This window comes from Crinia signifera, chromosome 2 (genome assembly GCF_055691185.1).
Source record: "Crinia signifera chromosome 2, ASM5569118v1, whole genome shotgun sequence".
NCBI classification, from domain to species: Eukaryota; Metazoa; Chordata; class Amphibia; order Anura; family Myobatrachidae; genus Crinia; species Crinia signifera.
In genome coordinates, this window is record NC_139218.1 from 53,720,783 (window position 1) to 53,746,900 (window position 26,118).

A 26,118-nucleotide genomic window follows, 5' to 3' on the forward strand; every position below is an offset into this window, starting at 1 on the left:
CCCACCTGCTTCCAACGGCATCACAGAAGCTCAAGGTTGATCTTAGTCTAACCCAAATTGCTGGACCTTCAATCTGATACCAGGCTGGTCCATATGGGTTCATTGGTTCTAGAGATATTTCGTGTAAACCAATTTTTTTTTTTTTTCATTTTTGAAATGTAATTTCATGGTTGTTCATGTTGTTTGAGGACAGATTTCTCTGGAAACAAATGGCCCAGTTTCACAGGACCAAATTTATTTGAAAATAATTCGAATCCCTCGTGTAAATGGGTCAATTGGTTCCGAAGATATAGCTGGTTGTTTAAAGGGGGCGGGGTGGTTTTCTCTCCTCCTCACGCCAGAAAATGCAGGAACTAGGCTGGTGTAAAAGGGGTCAATCCGGGAATGTCCCTGCATGATCCTGGGTCAATATTCCTGGGTAAATCCCTGCATTTTCTGGTGTGAAAGGGGTATTTTATCAAATAGCTGGGACCTACATTGCTCTGAATAAAGCCGGGCAGCCCCCTGCTCTCTGTTCGGCTGTCAATGGCTGTCATTTCTGCCTGGCGGCGGCTGTCCCTCAGTTACCACAAGCATGTATTCCCCCTTGGCAATGAGCATGTAATCCCACATGGCAATGAGCATGGAAACTCTGGCAATGAGCATGGAACCCTTGGCAATGAGCATATAGGTAAGCAGCACTTATGTAGCATAATTTTTAATAGGCATTATGGTGTTTGGCTTAATACGTAATGGACATTATGGTGTGTGGCTTAACATGTAATGGATATTATGGTGTAATTTTTAATGCGCACCTTTGGCGCGCAATGCCCGTTTATGAATCATATTGTGAATTATTGCTCAATCTGTTTGGTATAGTGTGTATTTTGTCTCAATCCATGTGGCAGAATGTGAATTTTTGCCTTAATCTGTGTGGCATAACGTGAATTTTGACTCAATCCGTGAACCATAGTGTGAATTTTGGCTCAGTCAGTGTGAATTTTTTTCTCATTCCATGTGGCATAATGTGTAAGAGTATAAAGGGGTGTGTACAGTATAAAGGGGTTACTATTGTGTTGCATGATTTGTCTAAGGGATATATGGGGTCCGGTATGATATGCTGGTGGTCGAAATACCGACGCCGGACTCCCTTCTGCCGCAATGCCAACAAGGGGGGGCTGTGGATCGCCCCCCCTTTCGGGTTCGCTGCACTCGCCAAGCAGAGGGCATGGTGCCTTGCTACGCTCGGCACACTATTTTATTCTGACTGGAGTGCCGCCTCACCCAGCAAGTATCTTAGGACATCGGCATCCTGCGGGTGCACCTTTGGATATCTCCCTGCATTTTTCCTATGTCAGCCCCCTGCTTTTTCCAGGCATATATCATTAGTTGAAAGTATTTACAAAAATAGAGACACACCCATGAGCAGACCACCCAACCAGAACACTGGTCACGCCCCCCACATTATAAGGTGCTGGCCACAACCCCTATTATTGTGCATAATAGGCCCTTGATCATTTTCAGCTCCAGGCCCATTTAGACCTTAATCTGGCTCTGCATATCATACATCAGAGCAATAGCTGCTCAGAGGTCAGAGGCAGGAGGGTATCATTGCATTGCTGCTGGAGCGTCTGAGGCGCCCAAACCTATAACACACATGGAGCGTATGATTGCATTGCTACTGTAGCGTCTGAGACGCTCTCCGCCGGCGCCCTCATTATCCCCTCTCCACAGGAGAGGGCCTATCATGCGGGTACAAGCCCCTTTTCGGGCGCTCGCACGACTTCGCCGCGCGAGTGTCCCTATTCTACAATGAAGAAAGATGGGAGGTATGATAACTAATATTTTGCTGCTGTGACCTGTGACCTCATCTTAAACAGCCCAAAAAGGCAATTTTTAAGTACATCAACAGGGAAAAGCAGGGCTGACCCGTTTTAAGTATAAAAGAACACTGACCTGGGAATAACGTGGTTAAAGTGCAGTGTAAATCGTCTCTGAAGCAGAGTCTGACCTGGAAAATTCCTGTGGTCAAAATATGGGGGACACGGGATTCTATTGTAAAAGTGGTATTAGAGGAGTCTGGGTCTGCTGCCCACTTGTGAAAGGGTGGAATCTGTAACACTGATCGCTCCTCCCCCAATGTTGACTTTTTCATTGTGGTGAGCCACATTTTTTTTTTCAAATTTTTTTCCCAAGGGGGCTTTGACATACTTGCTGACTTTTGTTTTCTCCTCTCCGGGAGAAGCCAGGGGGCGGGGCATGGCACGCGTCATCAAGTCCCACCCACATAGCAGTCAAACAACACAATTCACTGCATTTTAGCCCCGCCGTGGACCCGCGAAAACCGGTAATTTTGTGCAGCATGGAAGGGGGTGCGGGGACTGCCTGGCCAATGCGGAAGGATTGCCCACCTTCCCAGGGGACCAGGAGGGGGACCCGATTTTCGGGAGCCTCCCGGGAATTCCGGGAGGGTAGGCAAGCCTGGGCTTGGCCAAACCTCTTATGATAACCGGCACGTCCCCCCCCAAAAAAAATTATTGAGGCCCCAGCCAGCTCTCTACAACACTGTAAGTAGTCACAGCGGTGACAGCAGATTACGGTTGCCATTGATTATCATTAGTTAAGTTGGTGTAATAGTATTAGCTGACTGCTCATGTGCAAAACAAAATCCACCCATGGTTCTCCATGAAAGCCTGACTTACTGCATCAACGTTGGAGCTATCAATAATCAACACTATATTCTTAAGCCAGGTGCACTCATTACTGACTGACACATTTTAAAAGATCCACAGGTGGAACTGATTATTTCACTTGATTCTGTGAGGAGACCTGCAAAACATGCACTATGTGGGGTCCCGAGGACGGACTTTGAGAACCTGTGCCTTAAGCGAACAGATGGAAAAGTTGCCTATACCTACCCATTAGAGTTTAGATATAATTTATCAAGTACGTTCTATAAAATGATAGACGCTCATTGGGTGCTATAACCATCTTTGAAGGCTTTATACATTAACCATACCTCCCAACTGGTTTTGGGGGATGTTCCTGCATCCCACCCGGTGCCGACATTGTCCAGCGGCTGGGGAAGGGGGGGGCAGTTGGGAGGCCATCTCTTTCATCTGCTGAATCTATTCTCGTAGCAGAGAGGCTGGGGGCTGGCCAGCAGCTTACAGCGCCGCAGGTCAGGCCTCCACAGCGGCGAAAACAGACGTGGCCGTGCGGGGATGATGTAATTTGCAGGCCATGCCCCCTTGTCAAGAAGCCACACTCCTAATTTTGGGCAGCAGCTGCCCCGTTTTCCTCATCCAAAAAGTTGGGATGTATGCATTACGAATATTACTTTGCTTAGCAAAACATAACCTTGACTCCTCTATAGTAATACCAAACAGCTGTTACAGCTAGTCTTCCATTTAGTTGTTTTTTTTTATTAATTATAAAAGAATATTTAATAAATAAGACTTTTTTTAAGTGTGTACTCTTTACATCATTTCAAGGGTTATATTATAGATGGTCAACAATGCCTAGGTTGACAGTCACTAGGTCGACACCTAAAAATGGTCAACATATAGGGTTACCACCTTTTTGTTGAGAGATTACCGGACAGTGGCACGCTCCTTGATCCACCCACATTCCACCCATTGACCTGCCTCCAGTCCTGCCCCTTGACATGCCTTATTTATTTTTTAACCTTTGCTCCAATTCTATTCTTGATTTTGCACACCGTAATGCCACTTACACGTTATGCCACTCACAGTAATGCCTATTACAAATGATGGAACTTTTTTTCTTGCATGGTGCCCGCGATATTCAGTGGTATGGCATCTTATGCATTGTATCACATCGCATGCCATATACCCACATGCGATGCGATTTTAAATTGTATAAGCACCCTAATTGGTTTTTTCAATGTTAAATGGCCCCCCCTGTACGATTTTTAATTGTATAAGCACCCTAATGGGTGCTTACAATGTTATCCCCACTATCAACGCCAACCCGAAGCGTGGAGAGCGCAGCGAGCCAGCGAGGGGCGGCGGTACGCGTCCTCCGACCTTTTCATACCCCCACTATCCACGTTGGCGTGGAGTTGATTTTATATAGTGTGGCGAGCGCAGCAAGCCACCGAGCCCAAAGTGTGGCGAGCGCAGCGCGCCCCGCGAGGAGACGGGTATTACTTTACATGTATGCCGCGTCCCCTCGCGGGGCTTGTTGCGCTCGCGAGGCTTCGGGCTCGGTGGAGCGCTCGCCACACTATCTAAAATCAACTTCACGCTGAAGTGGATGGTGGGGGTATGAAAAGGTCGTAGGTCACGTACTGCCATTGGCGTTGATAGTGGGGGTGGCGTGGGGATGCTTTTAACATTGTAAGCACCCATTATGCTGCTTATACAATTAATAATCTTATAGGGGGCCCATTTTACATTGAAAACACCCATTAGCGTGCTTATACAATTTTAAATCGTATATCATTGTATATGGCATACAATGGCATACAATGCGATGGAATACGATTTAAAATTGTATAACATCGGCTGCCATCGTGGAACATCGCATCCCATTGCATACCATTGTATGGCTTATGGTATGCGATGCGATGGGCGCCGTGCTAAGAAACAAGTACCCAAATTATGCAACAAACTGCGATGCACATTACATGTTATGCCACACACAAATGCCCATTACACATTTTTCCACACACCGCGATGCCAATTACACATTTTGCCACACACCGCAATGCCCATTACACGTCTTGCCACACACCATGATGCCATTTACACATTTTTGACACACTGTAATGCCCATTACCCCACACACCGTGATGCCTATTATCAGGGTCTTATTAAAAATGGGCCTGATGGAGCTGTAGCTCCAGGCCCACACTACAAATAGGTCCATTTTTTAGATGAGGGCCAGGGCTTTCTAACGAGACTAGCCCCGCGTCACTAGCCCCCCGGGAACAGAAGATACCGCAGGGCAAAGCTGGAACGTTTCCCCATAGGATAACATGGGACCGGCTAATTCCGACCCCCACCCAATTCCAACGGCTGCCAGTTCCCCCTCCGGCTCAAGGTTCATCTTAGTTGAACCCAAATCGCTGGGCCTTCAATCTGATACCAGGCTGGTCCATATCGGTTAATTGGTTCCAGAGATATTGCGGTTATAGTTCCCAGTGCAGTTCTGTTTGTCTTGGTTCCTGCTCCAGAGTGTTCCTGGTCCCAGCCCTTGTATCCAGCGTCTTGTGCCCAGCCTTGCTTGTCTTACAGAGTCTGTGTTCTGGTCCCATTCAGGGCTCCTGCCTGCCTGTTCCTAAGCTGCAGTCCCGTGAGTTCCTTCTGCTGTGATACCATCATCCCAGATAAGTATGGGGTTCTCCCTGCAGCTCTTCTTTTATTTAAATTGTAGTGTACCATCTTTGCATTGTTGCAGCAGCTCGCAATGGGGGTCTGGTTTGCCCTCTAGGGTTTAATTCCTTCCCTGTGTGAAGTAGTCAGGGGTTTGTTATGTATTTACCACCTTAGTGCATTGTTGCACCCATGGGGTTACTTTTCCCACGCATTGGTAGGCTGGATGTGTACGCCATCTCACCCCACCTTGCCGTTTGTCCCACTTCCTGCGGGCCACCTTGTCCCACTGAAGACCAGGCAGCACCGTCTGGGGCTGGACTTAATTCAGCCCCACAAACGTGGCTGTTATTGGTGAAGCCTTAGCCCGCAGGAGGCCAGCAGAACTGTGAAATCACGGCAACCGAGTCCACACACCCAGTCCTACCTTACATGAGCATGTAGGTAAGCAGCACTTATGTAGCATAATTTTTAATAGTCACTATGGTGTTTGGCATAATACGTAATGGACATTATGGTGTGTGGCTTAACATGTAAAGGGCATTATGGTGTAAATTTTTATGAAACATATTGTGAATTTTTGCTCAATCCATTTGGTATAGTGTGTATTTTGGCTCAATCCATGTGGCAAAATGTGAATTTTGCCTTAATCTGTGTGGTTTAATGTGAATTTTGACTCAATCCATGTGCCATAGTGTGAATTTTGGCTCATTCCATGTGGCATAATGTGTAAGATGCAAGTACAGTATAAGAGGGTTATTACTGTGTTGCATGTTTTGTATAAGGGGTATATGGTGTGGTAAACTTAGGTGACCACATAAAAGGTGCTGAAATATTGTCTACCAAGTTTTGGCTTTCAGTATTTTTTTTATGACTGGAGTGCTGCCTCACCCTGCAAGTATCTTAGGACATTGGCGTTCTGTGGGTGCAACTTTGAAGGGCAACCGGCAATATATCTCCATGCATTCTGTGAGTGTTGGAATTTGTAATATATATTACAAGCTACTAGTGTCCCTCAAAGGGGGAAAGTCCCAGCTTTTGGAATATACCCTCAGAAAAAAACTCTAATGCTGGGTACACACCAGGACGACAAGGGCCCGATTCTGTCATTTTAGATCCAATTCCGACCGGTTGTATGCAGATTGTATGTACTATCGTGTGTTTTTGCCATTTATTTGATCCGATTCCGATCCAATGCGCGTACACGCCACTCGTTTGGTCGCATCTTTGGTCCTACGTGCTGCAGGTAGGATCCGGCAATCCCAGGCCGACCGACCATCAATCGTATGCAGATCGTGAGTGTTTTTTGCCGCCTCCGTCGTCCGTCCGTCGGTGCGTCCGTCGTTTGATCCAGCCTATTTGAGTGGCATTTCCTAAACACTCCCCCGGCGCCATGTTTTTCCACATAGCAAACAGCGCTGGCGCAGCAGTTGGACTCTCCTTCTTGTCTCATCTCCCAGAACAACAACCTGGTATGTTTGCACTCCCAATGCTCTCCTATGCATGCCCACTGTTGCCACCAATGTTTATAGTGTGTATAGAGCACTGTTTTGGAAACCGTGCACCCGACCATGTCACTGTTTGCTCGGGTGGGCCCCATGTGTGTGTGTATATATATAACCATTGTCCACCATTGCAGTATTCCATGCACTCCTCTCTGCTAGGCCCCATTCACCTGTGTGTGTGTTTAGTTTGTGTATATATACATATAACCATTGTCCACCATTGCAGTATTCCATGCACTCCTCTCTGCTAGGCCCCATTCACCTGTGTGTGTGTTTAGTTTGTGTATATATACATATAACCATTGTCCACCATTGCAGTATTCCATGCACTCCTCTCTGCTAGGCCCCATTCACCTGTGTGTGTGTGTGTGTGTGTGTGTGTGTGTTTAGTTTGTGTATATATACATATAACCATTGTCCACCATTGCAGTATTCCATGCACTCCTCTCTGCTAGGCCCCATTCACCTGTGTGTGTGAATGGCAATCTGCACAATAAAATGTATAGTGGTTTTCATAAAAGTTTATTAACATTTTAAATACTTAAAACATAATAAGAACTAGGTAAACTGGTAACTATAACTATAAAAATTTAAATATTAAACATAACATGGATATAACTATAAAAATTTAAATATGAAACAAAACATGGATATAACTATAACTATAAAAATTTAAATATGAAAGAAAACATGGATATAACTATAACAACTAAAATGGTTTTATCTTTTTACAGTCCCAATGTCCAACGCAAAGGAACAAAAGTTTTTGGAAGGGTTTATTGAAAAATATCGTTTACACGAATGCCTGTGGCGAACCAAGTCCAAGGAGTATTCGAACAAAATGAAAAGAAACCAAGCCTTGGAGGACTTGGCACTCTACAGTCTTCCATTTCACCCAGAGGCCAATGTTGAATGGGTGAGGAAACACATCCAGAATCTGCGCACGGTGTTCTTAAAGGAACACAAGAAGGTGGAGGCTGCAAAGAAGTCTGGTGCTGGGTCGACGAGATGTATCAAACATCGCTCTGGTACTATGATCGGTTGACATTCACCCTCAGCCAGGAGTCGATGAGGACAGGAGTAGTCCTGATGGTCGAACATGAAAACCAAGAAGTCACGGCGCAGGAGGAGGAGAATTCGCAGTCTGCATCGGTGAGTCTATTTTTTTGGCTATCTAATTGATTCCTCCTGCCAATCCACAGCGCCCTCCCCATTAAAGTAGGCCATGTACTCTTCCCTCACCTGTTTGGCTCGTGCACTCCCTGTGTAATGTTGTGTTGGGGTTTGCAAGGAGGATATCTGCACTACCTCCTCTGGCAGTTCTTGGTCTTCTTGGAGTGCTGTGCCTGTAGCCCTTTGCTGTGTGGCTTTTCTGCGGAGCAAATTGTGCAGGACACAGCACGCCGTGACAACCCAGTCAATTTTGTCCACCCTCAGGTTAATGGCAGTGTGGAAAATGCGAAACCGGTTAGCCAGGATGCCAAAAGCATTTTCCACAACACGCCGTGCCCTGGATAGCCTGTAGTTAAAGATCCTTTTGTCATGGTTCAGGCCCCTTTGCGCATATGGCTTCATGACATGCTCGTGCAGGCCAAAAGCCTCGTCAGCCACAAAAACAAAGTTAAGCCCCTGTTTAGTTTCCTGGACAGACGGCAAGTGAAAGTGTTCGCTATGAGCCTTTCGTAGAACTTTGTGTCCTTGAAAGTGCCACCATCCGATGCACGGCCATTCCTTCCTACATCCAGGAAGATAAACTCATAGTTCGCATTAACAACAGCCATTAGTACAATGCTAAAATAGCCCTTGTAATTAAAATAGTAGGAACCACTATTGATAGGCTGGGCTATGCGGACATGTTTGCCATCAATGGCTCCACCGCAATTTGGAAAGTTCCATCGCTGTTCAAACTCCTCTGCGATGACTTTCCATTCATTCACGCTGGTAGGGAACTGAAATTAGAAGTAAATAGAATTGATTAGTAAACATGTTCAATTTCTTTACAGCTTGGTGACTACCCACCTGCAACCCCAGACCTATCTGTCCTATCTGATAATGCATGCACATCGAGCGAAGTTCCTACTCCGGCACGCACTCCGCCACCCACCCTGGAACCCACTCCACCACTCCCCCGTGCCAAAAAAATGCGTGGCAAAGGAAAAAAAGGAGAAGCATCAGCACATGAAGAATTTATGATGCGGGCACAGCAAGTCCTGCAAAGAAACCCGGACAAACATGACAACTACTTCACTTATGTGGCAGAGTGTGTTCGCAACATGGCTCCGGACCAGCAACTTACTTTTGAAAAGTTATACATGGAGTTGGTGTATAATGGCAGTTTAGGGTATCTCAACAGTGGCACTAAAATAGTTGGCATGGGTAGTGCACCAGCCACACCACTGTCATTAGAATCACCAGTGCCTACTCCGCCTGCCACCGTAGCAGGCCAGTCGAGCACAATTCCAACACATACCCAGTCAACACCTACACAGCCTTCTCAACCCCCCCAGTACCGTCAATTCTACAGTTCTTTACTGATAGAAGATCCAGAGTCTCCTGTTTTTGAGGATCTGTCTTAAAAAATAGGCTATTTTATCATTTACCATCGACATGGTCTCAGCTGCAGGTATGTGATGGCCACTGCTCACATGGCGTATGGCGCACATCAATGGGGCCGGGACCATTGCATCTGCGCCATGCGCCATGTGGGCCGCAGCCTTTACATATCTGCAGCAGACATCCTCTGCCACACAAGGGCCACAGTGTGTTTTTTTGTTTTTTTATATGCTGCTACCTGTACCTGCATTACCAGAGGGAGAACAGGATTCTCCTCAATCTGGATAGCAAACTCCATTTATTGCCCTTTTGTCTTTACCAATAGTATGGGGTACTGTGCGGAAGACATGGACTCAGCTGCAGGTATGTGATGGCCACTGCTCACATGGTGTATGGCGCACATCAATGGGGCCAGGGCCATTGCATCTGCGCCATGCGCCATGTGGGCCGCAGCCTTTACATATCTGCAGCAGACATCCTCTGCCACACAGTACCTTATCCCTACTGTTGTAAGTGCCTGTTCCAGAAGTTACCAGAGTGTGTTTTTTTGTATTTTTATATGCTGCTACCTGTACCTGCATTACCAGAGGGAGAACAGGATTCTCCTCAATCTGGATAGCAAACTCCATTTATTGCCCTTTTGTCTTTGCCAATAGTATGGGGTACTGTGCGGCAGACATGGTCTCAGCTGCAGGTATGTGATGGCCACTGCTCACATGTCGTACGGCGCACATCAATGGGGCGGGGGCCATTGCATCTGCGCCATGCGCCATGTGGGCCGCAGCCTTTACATATCTGCAGCAGACATCCTCTGCCACACAGTAGCCCGTACTTATTGGGAAAGTTTAAACTGGGTCATACATACTTAAATCTTTATATATAGTGTTTTTGTACAATATCTTTTATATATGGTATTATAATATATTTGTGTTGACACAATAAATCTATTTACTATTTTACATGTTTTAGCTATGAAAGGCCTAAACAACCTGTTTCTGTCCTAGGCCTAAATTATAAATAAAAATATTTTGTTTGCACAATAAAGTGTACGGTGTATATTTCATCCTTACCTTGCAATACTGGTACTGCAGCACCTTCACAATGGCTTTGCAGGTCTCCGGGATGATGAGGCCCAAAGCTTGCAGGGAGATGAGGGATCCAAACTTTAGGTCAGCAAGAGACCGTCCTGTCGCCAGAAACCTCAGGGTCACCACCAGCCGTCCCTCAGCAGGGATAGCCATGCGATACTTGGTATCCTGCTTCTCGATGTGGGGAGTCACCAGACGCAGCAATTCCTGGAATGTGGCATCATCCATCCTCAAGAAGTTACGAAAATCGTCTGGGTTATTTTCCCTGATGTCCCTGAGCAGTGGCATGTGCGAACGAGTCTGACGCTGAAGTAGCCACTGCTTTGTCCAGCATGATCTTTCTCTCCTGCGCTGGGCTCTCTGACGTCTGAGCTTCAACACTGCATAATAGAGCAGGTACTGTTGCTGGTGACTACCCATCACTGCATTCTCCATAGTGCAGGGTTAAAAGACACTTTGTAATGGCAGGCAAAACAAAGTAATGTGTAAATAGCTATGTCCAGCGTTCAGTAGGTATAAACCAAGCCTCACTAGTAACAAAGCAGAAATACACTGGTTTAAAATGGCTGCTGCTATTCCTATCCCCCTCTGCTAGTCCTCCCCCTCTGCTAGTCCAGCCCCTTCATTAAAATTTCAAAGGCCAATCTGACGACGGTCGCATGTGTTCTTGCAAAAAAACAAAAACCAGCGATCCGACCGTCTTAACGACCATCGCGGGCGCATCGGGATCGGATCTGGATCGTTCCGCCAAAAAAAACACAATTTTTGCTAATCGTTTGCTGGGGACTGCCTGGGAGCTCCCGGGAAGTCCAAGGGAAATCGTTCCATGGTCGTCTATCGGTCGTGGACGACGGTGGTCGTCCTGGTGTGTACCCTACATAAGTCAGACAGAACCTGAAATATCTGACTGGGAAAAGCAATTAACAGGCTTGGATGGAGACCACTGCTTTGAAGTCAGATATCTCCGGTTCCCAAGGCACGATTGGTAAAATTCTTGCACCCATTGAAATAGGACACCCTCAGTTTTCAGCCTAGGACCCTTAGACTTCTGGGGGGGGGGTTCTGGGAACTCAGAACCCCCCCCCCCCCCTGCGTGCGCCACTGTAAGAATATGTAAAGCTTCTATTTTTCCTCTTTTATGTGCCAGATCCTTGCATATGGCAACCTTTTTGCCATTTTCCACCCTATACTAAACCCTTTGCATTTTTCTTATGCCAGCCCTCTGCCTTTTCCAGGCATTTATAATTAGTTGAAAGTATTTACACAAATAGAGACACACCCATGAGCAGACCATCCAACCAGAACACTGGTCACGCCCCCACATTATAATGTGCTGGCCACTACCCCTATTATTGCGCATAATAGGCCCTTGATAATTTTCAGATCCAGGCCCATTTAGACCTTAATCTGGCACTGATTGCACCGTGTATGGGCGGCATAAGTCTGCCTCCACGCTGCCATTGGCTAGGCTTCATAGGGTGTGGGCTTTAAAGGAGAGTGAAGCTAAATGCTGGGGCAGCTGCGGCTGTGACACATTGGCCCTTATTCAGATCTGATTGCAGTACAAATTTGTTTGGAAAATGGGCAAAACCCTGTGCACTGCAGGTGGGGCAGATGTAACATGTGCAGATAGAGTTAAATTTGGGTGGGGTGTGTTTAAAAGGAAATCAAAATTGCAGTTTAAAAATAATTCAGCCAGTATTTACCCTGCACAGAAACAAAATAACTCACACAAATCTAAAGCTGTGTACACACGGGGGCGATAGGAGCTGAAATCGCTGGGAACATGGTCGCTGGCGACCATATTGCCAGTGATGGGAGTGTGCCCCAGCGATAAGTCTCCCCTTTTTCAGCCCTGTTCTAATCGCTGGTCGCAGGAGCTTGCTCCTGCGACCAGCTGATTACCTCTGCGGCTCCCCCGGCAGAGGTTCCTTCTAATCAGCGACCATCTCTGGTCGCTGATGAAAAGGAGACACTGAGCAATATATTGCTCAGCAATATATTGCTGAGCAATATATCTCCCCCGTGTGTATGGGGCTTTACTCTCTCTGCACATGTTACATCTGCCCCACCTGCACATGGTTTTGCCATTTTCCTAACAAATTTGTACTGCGATCAGATCTGAATAAAGTCCATAGTGCTACCAATCCCTAGTGACCTGTACCTGGCACATAAGTTACATACATGGCTGACTGTATGTTTATATGTGCTAACCAGCTCGCCCATGTATAGTGTGGCGTGAGCTGCAGCCACCACTACTAGTGACCTTGATAGAATAATAAGAAAAACAATATCCAGAATTGTTTAATACTTCCGTATGAAAGCAAAATGCTTACTTACAGTATGACTGGGAAATCAAGGTCGCCTGAGTCATGGGTTGAACGTAAATGATGTAGGAGTATGGTTATTTTTCTGGATGTAAGAACACTCTGGACTGTATAATTATCTCCTATGTGCAAGACGCATGGTACTGAGGGAAATTGAAATTCAAGAACAAATGAGGCATGTATTAGTAATGCAATAAATAATGGATTAATTTAGAGTGTTATTTATATATTTGTACATTTCATAAGTAACGTAAGATTTATATACCATTAAGTATCTTTTACCATGTATTTCTTGTCATCTTTGTTTTCAATCTCTCTCCTCAATGCACCCCTAGCAGCCCAGGTTTTATAGTTATCCATGGATAAACACAGAAGATTTAATGAGCGCCTCAGTCAGTTTGATTATACCACCTGTGCACAAGCATGGATATCTTTATTTCCAACGATTTGGCCAAGTTGGGCAACACACCTAAAGATTTATCAACCCAATCTGTCTGATGCGAGAAAAAAATTGGCAATGTATGGGAGCACATATCAATCAAACATTTGCGCTGAAATGTTGGAAAACGGTAAAAAAAAACCTATTTCAGATAAGTTTGTTTTAACAAATGGTCTGTTTTACCCTTACAGGTGGTGGAACTCCATTCCTCCCCATCCCTTACTTTAACCCTTCGACAGTACCAATATTGAGTGGGCATAATTTTTATGGATATTGGAATTCCCGGTGAATTATTGGGCTGGATTGACATACAGAGATCCCCCAGAACAGTTGCTTCCTTTGTAGGCTGACAGCAGGTGGTCTTTAAATTGGCCATAAGACTATCTTCCTGTGCGCAACCTGCTAATACTTACTACTAACTTTTTATTCCATAGAAATTTTGAAAACTTTTTGAGTAATCAGAAACCCACAGAACATATCATTCCATTAAAAGGCCTCCTGGAAGGGCATTTACAACAGAATAATGCTGGTAAATTAGCACACATTGTAGAGTTACAGTGTATGAGTTTCTACTGATACTCCTCCACGTGTGCTTAATCCACAGATGAATAGGCTGCTGATTAGATTATTTTATTAAACGCCATGATCCAGATGTGTGCCACAGACCCTCCACTGTTATCTTGCCTGCTATTAACACGATATTCTGCTTAGTGATCTGATTGGCTGGATAACTTTTCCTTGCTTGATGATAGTGTGTAAACTTTCAGGTCAATGGTAAGTGAGTCCCATGTGACAAAGCAGTTGGTAACATTTACAAACACAGAGGTGAAATGTTATACATCTGGGTATTAGGACTGCATTTGCTCCTTTTAGGTGTTACTTGTGGGTTCCTTATCTTTTTGTTTTTTAACATATATAAAAAAAAAACATTTGTTAACCAAAATAGCACTTTACAGCTCCCAGCAAACTTCCACCATCCCCAGGGTAACCTGGAGGGAACTGGACGCATTGGGCACAAGGATGGAACTAATGATGGACTTTGGAAGCATGTCATCAAATGCTGACTGGGCTTCTGCCACGAACACCATCAAAGCAAAGATAATCAATCATCACATCAAAAGAGTTTGATGAAACAGAAACAAGGTTTGATACTTAGCGCTGATTGGTATTAAGCACTGCAGCTAATACCTAGGGGGATTTACCAGAACCCCTAATAGTATAGACAAGGAAAAAAAACGGAATGGTACAGCGCTGTGCTTAATATAATTTATAAATTTATTAAAAATTAATTTGCAGAATTATAACAATAATATTAAAAAACATTTTTAATAATATATTCAATGTGGCCAACATTGGGACAAACAAGACTAACAAACATAAATTGAAAGGCAAACTTCCCTCAAAGCAGACCCCTTGCAGGTGTTAGTGGGGGTAATTAGTAGTAGCATGCGGTTAATGGCAGTTTTTGGAGGGTTAGAAATAGTTTAGAAAGTTATAGGTATACTCCTTTCTTGTTAAAGGCCGGTAAATTTTTGTAAGGTAATCCTTATGCCAGTTCAAGTAAGATTAGTACACAATGGTAAGTATACTTAAGTGGGCATCCGGACAAGCAGCAGGGAGCTTTGTTTGTAGTCTCCTACAGGGACCTCTCCGACCACCGATTTTCGATTGTTAGTGGTCCTATCTGAGACTGGTCCAGTCGTGCTGTCAGGTATCAGCTTGAATCCCAATCCTCTACGCGTTTCTCCGCCTTTATCACCGTCAGCGGCTTCCTCAGGAGGTAATGATGTTTGATGAAACAACCATTACAATGGTTCATGTGGGCAAAACAATGTTTGTACATGTGCAATAGCATCCTGTGGAGATCTTGATGGCAAACCGCTGAATTCAGCTGTATTTTCACATTGGATGGGCGGCCATCGCTTTCACACCATTCGATGACAACTACCAATAGAAAGCTGCCAGCGAATGTTGAAAACACTCCTAAAAGAAGATGAACATTACCGCAATAAAAGTAACAGCCATGATGTGACACGATTACAAGGATTCTGAGCATCGGATTCCCGTCCATCTGTTTCCAGCCATTGTGGGTGGGATGCGACGGGGGAGAGATTAACTGGGCGAAACTGGAGCAGCAGTAGCATCCAGTCTCTGGAGATGGTATGTGAGTGACAGCGGCCAGCGGGCATGGATTGTTGTGGGCAGTTCCAGGAGAAACCTTGTGCACAAGCTGCCAGTAGCTCTGGGGAATCCCTCCTCCTGTGGGGACCGAGAGAAGAGCAGTGCCAGGTCTCTTCCCTGCAGCAGCGCATTTATTGTCCGTGCTCCCCGCAGACCCCACTGATGTTGGCTCCCCCAAGCTACCGCGAGGTCTGCGGCACCGTAGTCACACCACTGACAGCTGACCATTTGCTTCCAAAAACTGGAAAAAGGACAAAAAATTTCAGACAAATTAGTTAAAACTGTTATTTAACCAATTTGTCTGAATGACCTGAAGCAGGGAATAATTTCCCCCCTTCCCCTCTCTCTTTGGGGATGCCTGTGATTGTCTGTCAGTAGAGAAGGAGGAGGAGAGACTGCTCTCCCCTTATCGAAACCAGCCTCCTTACGCCATCCTGAGATGGCAAATATTTTCTGAGCAAGCTGAGCTTTCCGTGCTATAAATCACTCTCCCTGTTCTACTGTTTAGGGAAGCGATCCAAGCTTGAAGCGAGGTTACCGCTGGAGAAAACTGAGATTTCTCTACAGTAACCCTTTCTGTGAATTGCAAACAGCGAAAAAGCCCTGTGATCACTGATAAAGGACTTTTGACTGCTACATGAATAGAATTGATTTCAATTCTCTGTGTTTGGCGGCGCACATCACAGTAGAACCTGCTCTGCCAACATCAACACTTTAACTGCTATAAATTAATGTTTGTTACAAACTGCTGCTTTTGTGATCATCCTGATGGCACTTTGCAGACAGTAAACACATCGGAATAACACCCTCTGGGACCTATTGAGACCTGATCGGTGAGCAGCGAATTCGGGCCCCTTTCCGATGTTGGGGTGTGGACATGTGCATAGTTGCTCCTACACATGCAAACCCCCCCACCCCCGCATCGAACCCCTACGGCAAGTTTTACACTCACCGGGGGCATTTGCAAAATGATTGTCAGGCAAGGGGCGGACCCTGGGGTTTTAGGGGCGCGCCCTGTTTGGTGCGGGTGGATGACTTCAAATGACATCAGCTCCCGCCCCGAATTCGTACAAGAACGGCCATTGTAAAAGTCCAGGCTTACTTTTATGTGCGAATAGAGGAAAAATCATGGTGAGCGAACATCGAATGCTTTTTCCTCTTTGTGGCCTCATGCAAGCGGATGTGTAAACATCCACTCGAATCATGTTGCGGGGATCCGGTCGGCGGGGGCCGTGTGTTCGGCGTGACGGCTACTACCTGATCGCTAGGCAGCGAATATACACAGTCTAGTGAGCATGTCTGAATTACCCCCTTTACGTCAATGTTGTCAAATGATGTTCACTATGGGCTTTGTCTACAGATTAGAGCTATCATTAAAATGGAATGAATGGATGGATGCCAGCATGAGTGAATGGGTCCCGACTCCCTATGATTCAATATTCACGTTAGCTCCTTGCAGCAGGAGGCGTAGCCTTTCCGTTTGATGATGGCAGGGGCTGGGGTGGATATACTGTAGGCACAATGAAGTAAATATTGGTAATTTCCACATTTCCTAAGCTATTTATGTCTTCATGTCCACAGAGGAGCTCTGGCTCTGAGACACAGCAGGAAATTACAACAGCAGTGTTTCAGCAACCTTTGGACTGTTTGTACAGAATGAGCAGTTGTTTCTGCAGAGCTGAATGATTCCCCGTACACACTGTGCGATTCTGACTAGCTCTCAATTCAATTTTGACTATGCCTGTATGATCAAAAATTTAATCGAAATCGAATATGACATCGAACAGTTTTCAGCGGCATTCACAATTTGATCCCGATACGCGGCCCTGCGGCATCGATATTGAATTACACTGTACAGGCAAGACTATAGTACAGATCTGTATTATATAGTACAAATCGAATGTGTACACTGCATGGTGCGAGTCGATCCTGATCGAATCAGGCTTGAATAGAAAATTAATCGCATCGTGTGTACAGGGCTAAAAACTCTAACAGATCTTGTGCTGGATCAATGCCAGATGCAATGACCATTGGACAATTCTACAATACATTGTTCATTTGTCATTCTGATTTACTGATTGTTGGCTGTTTGTCCTGATAATTGGACAGTGTGTGCACAGCATAAGGGCTGAGTTTGAGGTATGGGTAAAATCAGGAACCTGGACAGTGGTTGTCCAGGGGGTGTGCCTGTGACACCTGTCACCAGGGAGAGGAGGAGGGAGAAATGTCAAGATTACAGCCTCCCTGTATGGTCCAGGATGTAGTAAAAACTGGAGCGGTGCAAACCATACGGGGGCTGTAATCTACCTATCCCCATATCCCTGCTGAAAACTGTCACAGACACCTCTCCGAAAGGCAACCTACCCCCTTCAAACCTGGCTGGTGTTTCGGGGTCTTGTCCAGTTCCGGTCTTTACATTACTTAGTCCCCCTGAAGTTGTTAAGATTTGAATTGATAAAGACTTTTGTTAATCCACAAAACTTGGAGGTGCAGAGCAGTTATCACCTGTCCCAGAATAGGAACTTTCTCTTCCGGACTCCCTGGGAGGTTATCACAGACTCCCCTCCCCCAGAGAGCTGGTCCAGTTTTTATTCCCTGTCTAAATGTTAATAGGATCCCATAGGCAAGTATGCAAATTATCAGTCCAGTCCAGGTAACATGACCCTCTCCAGGAGGGACACATTGCTCTGTTTCTGGATGTCCCTCTGAATGTATGATTGCCATCACCTGTGCCGATCAGGGTAATTGATATGAAAGGTGTTTTTCAACCCAGGTGATGGCAGTTATTCATTCAGAGGGAAGTCCAGGAACAGAGCATTGTGTCCCTCCTGGAGAGGGTCATGTTGGGAGGTATGCTACTACAAGGTTGATGACTAATGACAACGCTACCACAAACTAACAGGAATAACAATAATATAATAATAAATATATATATTCTATTTATTTTATATACAATAGTTTGCTTAACTCCAATATTGTACAGGCGTCATCAGTCCTAAGCAGACCCTAACAGTACATAGCAATCACAGACCTGTAAGAAATGCAGTGATTAATGGGATTTTGTTTCTGCAGACTGGCCTGTGCAAGACAAGGTTGAGCTGTAGCACCGTGTGCTTGTACTGCTGAGTGCTAAGCTGATTGCGTAGCTCAATATTTGTTGAAAACCTCAAATAGTGGATGAGGAAATAGTGGAAACCTTGTCCAGTGACCTCATGAAATGGGCTGAGCTTGTGTTTAAGTCCAGAGAGCCCTCAGTTCATCCTTTTCCTGTGAGTGATTCTGCAGACCCCGCAGGGCATCAGAGGCAGGTGGGTGATGGGTCATTTAGGGGTTTCAGGCTGCTCCAGAGAAACTTCCAGTAACTTTGCTTAATCTTTTCTTTATTTCTTCCCTACAAGCTACTGTATAATGTTGTGCTGGGAATCTCAGACTAACCTGTAATTATATGGGCATAGTTTTATTTGTAGTTTATACTCCTTTCTAGGGACTGATGGCCCTTACACTTGGGCTTCACCCATCATTTCATAAACATGGCCCTTTAGGATATCAATTTATAAGCACAGGTGACTTAATTCGTATCTCAGTCAATTTGATTGTACCTGGATTGTGGGGTGTCTAGAAAACAGAGTTTGCGAACCCGTGTTTAAACCAATACGCTGCTATGGCACTGCATAGCTCAGTATGCCCTGCAACAGAGTATATTGGACAGACATATCTGTAGGTGTATAATGGTCACAGGGGTTTATTATTATTATTATTATTTTGCTTTAGTTGACTTCACATTAGTTGTGTTCTCTGATGCATTCCTCGTATAACAGAAAATCTCTTCTTTTAGTAGAATGGATACAGCAGTGTTCTGTATCATTGTTCTGGCTGGCGTATGCTGCTCATCAGCTGTAAGTATATATTTATGTTGGTATTCTGTAATCTCATGTTCTATACTGTATGCAGTAAATACACATCAGCTGACATTTATTAAAACAGTTGTACAATGTAAAGGTAATATAGAAACTAATGGTGGGCAACGATTAAAATTTTTGCGATTAATCGCACTGATGGGCACATAAGCGCAGCTTACCTAAAATCTCATTGCTAAGGGGGATTGCATGCTCGTTGCCATAGGGGGTTCCATGTTTGTTGCCAGGGGTGGGTTTACTTGCTTGTTGCCAGGGGTTCCAGGGCCATAGCACTCCCGGAATCCGCACTTCCGGGTAGCGCTGGGCACTCTGCACTCCCCGGATAGACGCTAGAGGTGAGGGAGCACCTCTAGTGTCTGTCTCCTTTAGAACGGCAGGCATTTTTGGAGGGGCGCAGGGTCTCCGTCTGGTCTGCATGTGCACGGAGACTCTGCACCCCTGCGGCACACTTTCCCTTGCCAGCCCCATCTCCCATTTCCTGGCGCAAAGCAGCCCCCCCCCCCCCCCCCCGCATTAAAATTTTTAATTGCAATTAAAGTGCTGGTGCGTTAACATAAAGTTAACGCACCTAGCACTAATAGAAACCATATTTCTATAGTATTTTTTTTCCTTTCTCTAAGCTATTGTTTATAAAATAAGTATTTGCCGCAAATTGGGTCTGGTATGCCATCACTATGTGAAATATTTGGTATGCAAATGTTGCATAATAAATAAAAGCAAGGTGCTATCTGCGATAATAAACTTAGATATGTGACTGAACCTTAAAGCTGGCTCTGCCCCATAAATGTATTTTTCATTTAGCTAAGGGTTATGGCACTGTTGGTTGCACCAGTTTTAATCATAACTCTTTCCCGTTGCAAATGCTGGGTTCCACCCGAGATTTGGATACGGGTCCATCCCGGGAGTGACCCCGTATTTGAGATGTTTAGATCCCCTCAGCGACCCGGCAATTAGCCAGATCGCTAACATCAGATGGGGTGGGGTGGAGCATTGGCACATCATGGGGGGGGGGGGGAGGAGGAGCAACTTGTAGCTGATGCCACCATGCTACCTCCTCCATAGAGAGAATAGGACCCGGGTTACTCGTTCATGCTACACAGCAACCGGGGTCCGACCCAGGATTAACCCCTCTTTTAACCCGGGTCGGAATGCTGGGAATTTAAAGAGGCCCTTTCAGATTGCACAGAGACGTAGGTCAACCTGGGGGTTTTTTTTGCGATGCAAAAGGGGTTTTCATGACCCACCGTGCAAGCAGTATACAATATATGTAGAAATCGACCTGCTGCGGATTTGCACTGGATCATTTTTGAATTTACATAGATAGTCTGGGGCTTACAAAAAAAATTCTGTGCAAACGGGATAATACGTAGTATTAAATAAAGTTCATCGATTGGATGAATGATTTGCTAAAATCATTGCTGCTTGGCTCCCTTTTGTCATAGATTAATGTTTCATACGAACGCTCTACGGAATTGTGGAAACCATCCAGTGGGTTTCAAGATTAATAAAAGCAACAAGGCGCCTTTTGGGGACTTTATATTCACTATATAGAGATCAGAAAAATGCTGAACTATGTATGATTAAAAAAAATCCAAGATACGAGGTGTTAGGAGAACTTGAGGACTGGAATTGAAAATTGTCCCATACATTTTAGAAATATTTTTAATTGATTTTCATCAACACAAATAGATTGGCCTTTCCCTTATTATATCCTATATTATTATATTTAGTTTTTTATTAAGTTTTGTATATAGCGCACACATATTCCGCAGCGCTGTACAGAGAATATTTGAACATTCACATTAGTCACTGCCCCAGTGGAAAAAAAAGGGGGGTGAACCTGGATCACACTGGGTGATTCAGGAACAGGTGCGCCTGACTGAGTGGTTTTTTCTGAGCAGCTGCCCTAGGACAGGGTAGTTAGTCCTGTACAAAATGGTAGACAAAAAGAAGGGGGTGGGCAGCGCTGATTGAGGTACTGTTGATGTGCAATAAGAGCAATTAAAAATGAAAAAATGGATGAAATGAAAAATGTCAAATTGTTATAGATCTAACCAATCTTCCATTTTTTCATTTTTAACCCCTTCCTGACGCAGCATGTTTTTGCCTTCCTGACAGAGCCCTTTTTTTCAAATCTGACATGTATCACTTAAGTGGGGATAACTTTTTTTTGCTTTTACTTATCCCAGTGATTTTGAGATTGTTTTCTCGTGACACATTGTACTTCAAGTTAGTGGTAAATTTGGGTCGATACAGTCTGTGTTTTTTTGTGAAAAATACCAAAATGTCGTAAAAAAATGGAAAATTTAGCAATTTTCAAAATGTTAAATTTTCTGCTTGTGAGACAAATAATCATACCACTCAAAATAGTTAATAACTAACATAGACCATATGTCTACTTTATGTTTCCATCATTATTTCAACATCCTTTTAATTTTTTTGGACACTAGGAGGCTTAAAATATGAATAGCAAATTCTCAAATTTTCAAGAAACACTGATTTTTTTAGGGACCAGTTCAGTTCTGATGTGACTTTGAGGGACTTGTATGTGAGACACCCCCATAAATGATGCCATTTCAAAAACTGCACCCCTCACAGTATTCAAAACAGCATTTTGGAAGTTTGTTAACCCTTTAGGTGTTTCACAGGAATTAAAACAAAGTGTAGGTGAAATTTCAAAATTTCATTTTTTTTGCAGATTTGCAATTTTAATACATTTTTCTAAGGAACACAGTAGATTTTACTAGAGAAATGTGACTAAAAATTGATTCCCCCAATTCTTTTGTTTTTATAAATATCCTATATGTGGCCCTAGTGTGCACGTTGACCAAACCACAGGCTTCATAATAGAAGGAGCACCTACTTGATTTTGGAGCCTCCTTTTTATGAGATTATTTTTTAGGCACCATGTAGGTTTCTAGGCACCATAACATGCTAAAAGTTAGGAACCCCCCCACAAGTGACCCCATTTTGCAAACTACACCCCTCAGGGAATTCATCTAGGGGTATAGTGTACATTTCAAACCCCCAGGGGTTTCACCAATTGTGGTACAACTGGGCAGTGAAAATGAAAAATTAATTTTTTTACACAAAAATGCAGTTCTGGCTCCAAATTTGTCATTTTCACAAGGAATGAAGGAGACAAAGCACCCCAAAATCTGTGCCCCAATTTCTCCCGAGTACGGCAATGCCTCACATGTGACCAAAAAATACCATTTGGGTGCATGGCAGGACTCAGAAGGGAAGGAGTGATTTTTGGATTTTGCAGCTCAGATTCTGGTGGAATGTTGGTGGGTGCTATGTCGCATTAGCAAGACCCCCGAAGCACCAATACAGTGGAACCCCCCACAAGTGACCCCATTTTGCAAACTACACCCCTCAGGGAATTCATCTAGGGGTATAGTGTACATTTCAAACCCCCAGGGGTTTCACCAATTTTGATACAACTGGGCTGTGCAAATGAAAAATTACATTTTTTACACAAAAATGCAGTTCTGGCTCCAAATTTGTCATTTTCACAAGGAATGAAGGAGACAAAGCACCCCAAAATCTGTGCCCCAATTTCTCCCGAGTACGGCAATGCCTCACATGTGACCAAAAAATACCATTTGGGTGCATGGCAGGACTCAGAAGGGAAGGAGTGATTTTTGGATTTTGCAGCTCAGATTCTGGTGGAATGTTGGTGGGTGCTATGTCGCATTAGCAAGACCCCCGAAGCACCAATACAGTGGAACCCCCCCACAAGTGACCCCATTTTGCAAACTACACCCCTCAGGGAATTCATCTAGGGGTATAGTGTACATTTCAAACCCCCAGGGGTTTCACCAATTTTGATACAACTGGGCTGTGCAAATGAAAAATTACATTTTTTACACAAAAATGCAGTTCTGGCTCAAAATTTTTCATTTTTACAAGGAATGAAGGAGACAAAGCACCCCAAAATCTGTGCCCCAATTTCTCCCGAGTACGGCAATGCCTCACATGTGACCAAAAAATACCATTTGGGTGCATGGCAGGACTCAGAAGGGAAGGAGTGATTTTTGGATTTTGCAGCTCAGATTCTGGTGGAATGTTGGTGGGTGCTATGTCGCATTAGCAAGACCCCCGAAGCACCAATACAGTGGAACCCCCCCACAAGTGACCCCATTTTGCAAACTACACCCCTCAGGGAATTCATCTAGGGGTATAGTGTACATTTCAAACCCCCAGGGGTTTCACCAATTTTGATACAACTGGGCTGTGCAAATGAAAAATTACATTTTTTACACAAAAATGCAGTTCTGGCTCCAAATTTTTCATTTTCACAAGGAATGAAGGAGACAAAGCACCCCAAAATCTGTGCCCCAATTTCTCCCGAGTACGACAATGTCTCATGTGTGACCAAAAAATGGCAGGACTCAGAAGGGAAGGAGTGATATTTGGATTTTGCAGCACAGATTCTGGTGGAATGTTGGTGGGTGCTATGTCGCATTAGCAAGACCCCCGAAGCACCAATACAGTGGAACCCCCCCACAAGTGACCCCATTTTGCAAACTACACCCCTCAGGGAATTCATCTAGGGGTATAGTGTACATTTCAAACCCCCAGGGGTTTCACCAATTTTGATACAACTGGGCTGTGCAAATGAAAAATTACATTTTTTACACAAAAATGCAGTTCTGGCTCCAAATTTTTCATTTTCACAAGGAATGAAGGAGACAAAGCACCCCAAAATCTGTGCCCCAATTTCTCCCGAGTACGACAATGCCTCATGTGTGACCAAAAAATGGCAGGACTCAGAAGGGAAGGAGTGATATTTGGATTTTGCAGCACAGATTCTGGTGGAATGTTGGTGGGTGCTATGTCGCATTAGCAAGACCCCCGAAGCACCAATACAGTGGAACCCCCCCACAAGTGACCCCATTTTGCAAACTACACCCCTCAGGGAATTCATCTAGGGGTATAGTGTACATTTCAAACCCCCAGGGGTTTCACCAATTTTGATACAACTGGGCTGTGCAAATGAAAAATTACATTTTTTACACAAAAATGCAGTTCTGGCTCCAAATTTGTCATTTTCACAAGGAATGAAGGAGACAAAGCACCCCAAAATCTGTGCCCCAATTTCTCCCGAGTACGGCAATGCCTCATATGTGACCAAAAAATACCAGTTGGGTGCATGGCAGGACTCAGAAGGGAAGGAGTGATTTTTGGATTTTGCAGCTCAGATTCTGGTGGAATGAATGGTGGGTGCTATGTGGCATTAGCAAGACCCCCGAAGCACGGTGAAATGATGAACCTAATAATCCATAGATGTGTGGTATATTTTAAAACACTCCTTTATACATAGGCCGGGTTTGTCGGGGCAAGTTTCACAGTGGAAAATAGTATCCTTTCTTATTCCCTTTTTATAGCAAACTTTGCACCTTTTTTGTGTCCTGCCCTTTCTTGCAGTGGAGGGGATTTCGTTAGGAAAATGCTGCCCTGGTACAATACGGGGGCCAGTACTAGAAGTACTGGGGCCCTCTGCCTGCTGGTTCCCAAATATTAGGCCCTTTATGACTTCCTCTTGAAAGTGCATAAATGTCCCCCTCTGGCTAGTAGAACGGAATAGCACGTAAGCGTTATACAGTGCCATCTGGATGATATACACGGCCAGCTTCTTGTACCAGATTTTTGTTTTCCGCAGGGGACTGTACGGCTTCAGTACCTGATCTGAAAGATCCACTCCCCCCATGTACTTATTGTAATCTAGGATACAATTAGGTTTTGAGGTGTGGGTACTGGTACCTCGTACAGGGATGGAGGTGGTACTGTCTCCATGAATTGTTGTCAGTATAAGGACATCCCTCTTGTCCTTATATTTGACCAACAACATATTTTCGGTGCATATTCCCCTGCTTTCACCCCTTCTCAGTAATTGGGCAACGTGCGTTTTTGGGAGGCCTCTTTGGTTCTTGCGCACAGTACCGCAAGCTGCTGTACCTCTTGAACCAAGGGCCTTAAACAGGGGGATGCTAGTGTAAAAGTTATCCACATAGAGGTGATAACCTTTATCCAGGAAGGGGTGCACTAAATCCCAGACAATTTTTCCACTAACACCTACGAGGGAGGGGGGGGCATTCTGGCGGTTCAATTCTTGAATCCTTCCCTTCATATACCCTAAACCTGTGGGTGTACCCTGAGGTGCTTTCACACAGTTTATACATTTTTATGCCATACCTTGCCCTCTTACTGGGAAGGTACTGGCGGAATTTAACCCTTCCTTTAAAATGTATAAGGGACTCGTCGATACAAATAAATTTTTCAGGGATGTACATCTCTGCAAATTTGGCACTGAAATGATCAATGACCGGCCTGACTTTGAATAGCCGGTCAAAGGTGGGATCATCTCTGGGTGGGCACTGTGCATTATCGGTGTAATGTAAAAATTTAAGGATTGTCTCAAAACGAGTCCGAGTCATGACCATACGGTAAAATGGGGTGCTGTACAGAACATCTGTGCTCCAATATTGCCTAATTTCTGGCTTTTTTACTATGCCCATATGTAACACCAGACCCCAAAACGTCATCATCTCTACTGCATCTACAGGGGTCCACCTAGCAAATGATGACGTGGGGTTTTGAGCAATAAACTGCTGGGCATATAAATTACTTTGGTCCACCATTAAATTTATAAAATCATCAGAGAAAAATAATTTGAAAAAGTCAATTTCTCTGAGACCTGTTGAATCAAATTGGATTCCTGGGATGGCCAAAAACTCAGGAACCTGGGGCTCAAAATTGTCTGGTGGTGGGGTCCATACGGGAT

At 44.6% G+C, this 26,118-nt stretch overlaps 2 protein-coding genes across 5 annotated transcripts in view; both read left to right on the forward strand.

The window, feature by feature from the left end:
• Window positions 1–7,830: 7,830 nt before the first annotated feature.
• On the forward strand, window positions 7,831–15,981 carry LOC146058397 (uncharacterized). Its single transcript, XM_083170679.1, has 3 exons — window positions 7,831–7,975; window positions 8,827–9,199; window positions 15,920–15,981. The coding sequence occupies exons 1-3, from the start codon at window positions 7,832–7,834 to the stop codon at window positions 15,979–15,981; spliced, it is 579 nt and encodes a 192-aa protein (XP_083026805.1). The 5' UTR covers window position 7,831.
• A 2,627-nt stretch (window positions 15,982–18,608) lies between these two features.
• SERPINF2 (serpin family F member 2) overlaps window positions 18,609–26,118 on the forward strand; it is a 40,169-nt gene continuing 32,659 nt past the window's right edge. Inside the window, exons 1-2 of one of the 4 annotated variants that reach the window (XM_083172127.1) lie at window positions 18,609–18,715; window positions 19,247–19,307. In XM_083172127.1, the coding sequence (XP_083028253.1) occupies window positions 18,624–18,715; window positions 19,247–19,307 (153 nt within the window). In that variant the 5' untranslated portion in view covers window positions 18,609–18,623. Of the gene's footprint in view, window positions 18,720–19,246; window positions 19,308–26,118 lie in introns of all 4 variants that reach the window. The other 3 variants (XM_083172128.1, XM_083172131.1, XM_083172130.1) reach the window with 3 other exon arrangements.

Bases quoted from the DNA above. Each gene is read 5' to 3' on its own strand.
- LOC146058397 (XM_083170679.1), top strand. From the start codon at position 7,832: ATGTATCAAACATCGCTCTGGTACTATGATCGGTTGACATTCACCCTC. The intron at 7,976-8,826 runs GTGAGTCTATTT...ATTTCTTTACAG, and splicing joins AGAATTCGCAGTCTGCATCG to CTTGGTGACTACCCACCTGC. The intron at 9,200-15,919 runs GTAGTGCACCAG...TCTACTGTTTAG, and splicing joins CACTAAAATAGTTGGCATGG to GGAAGCGATCCAAGCTTGAA.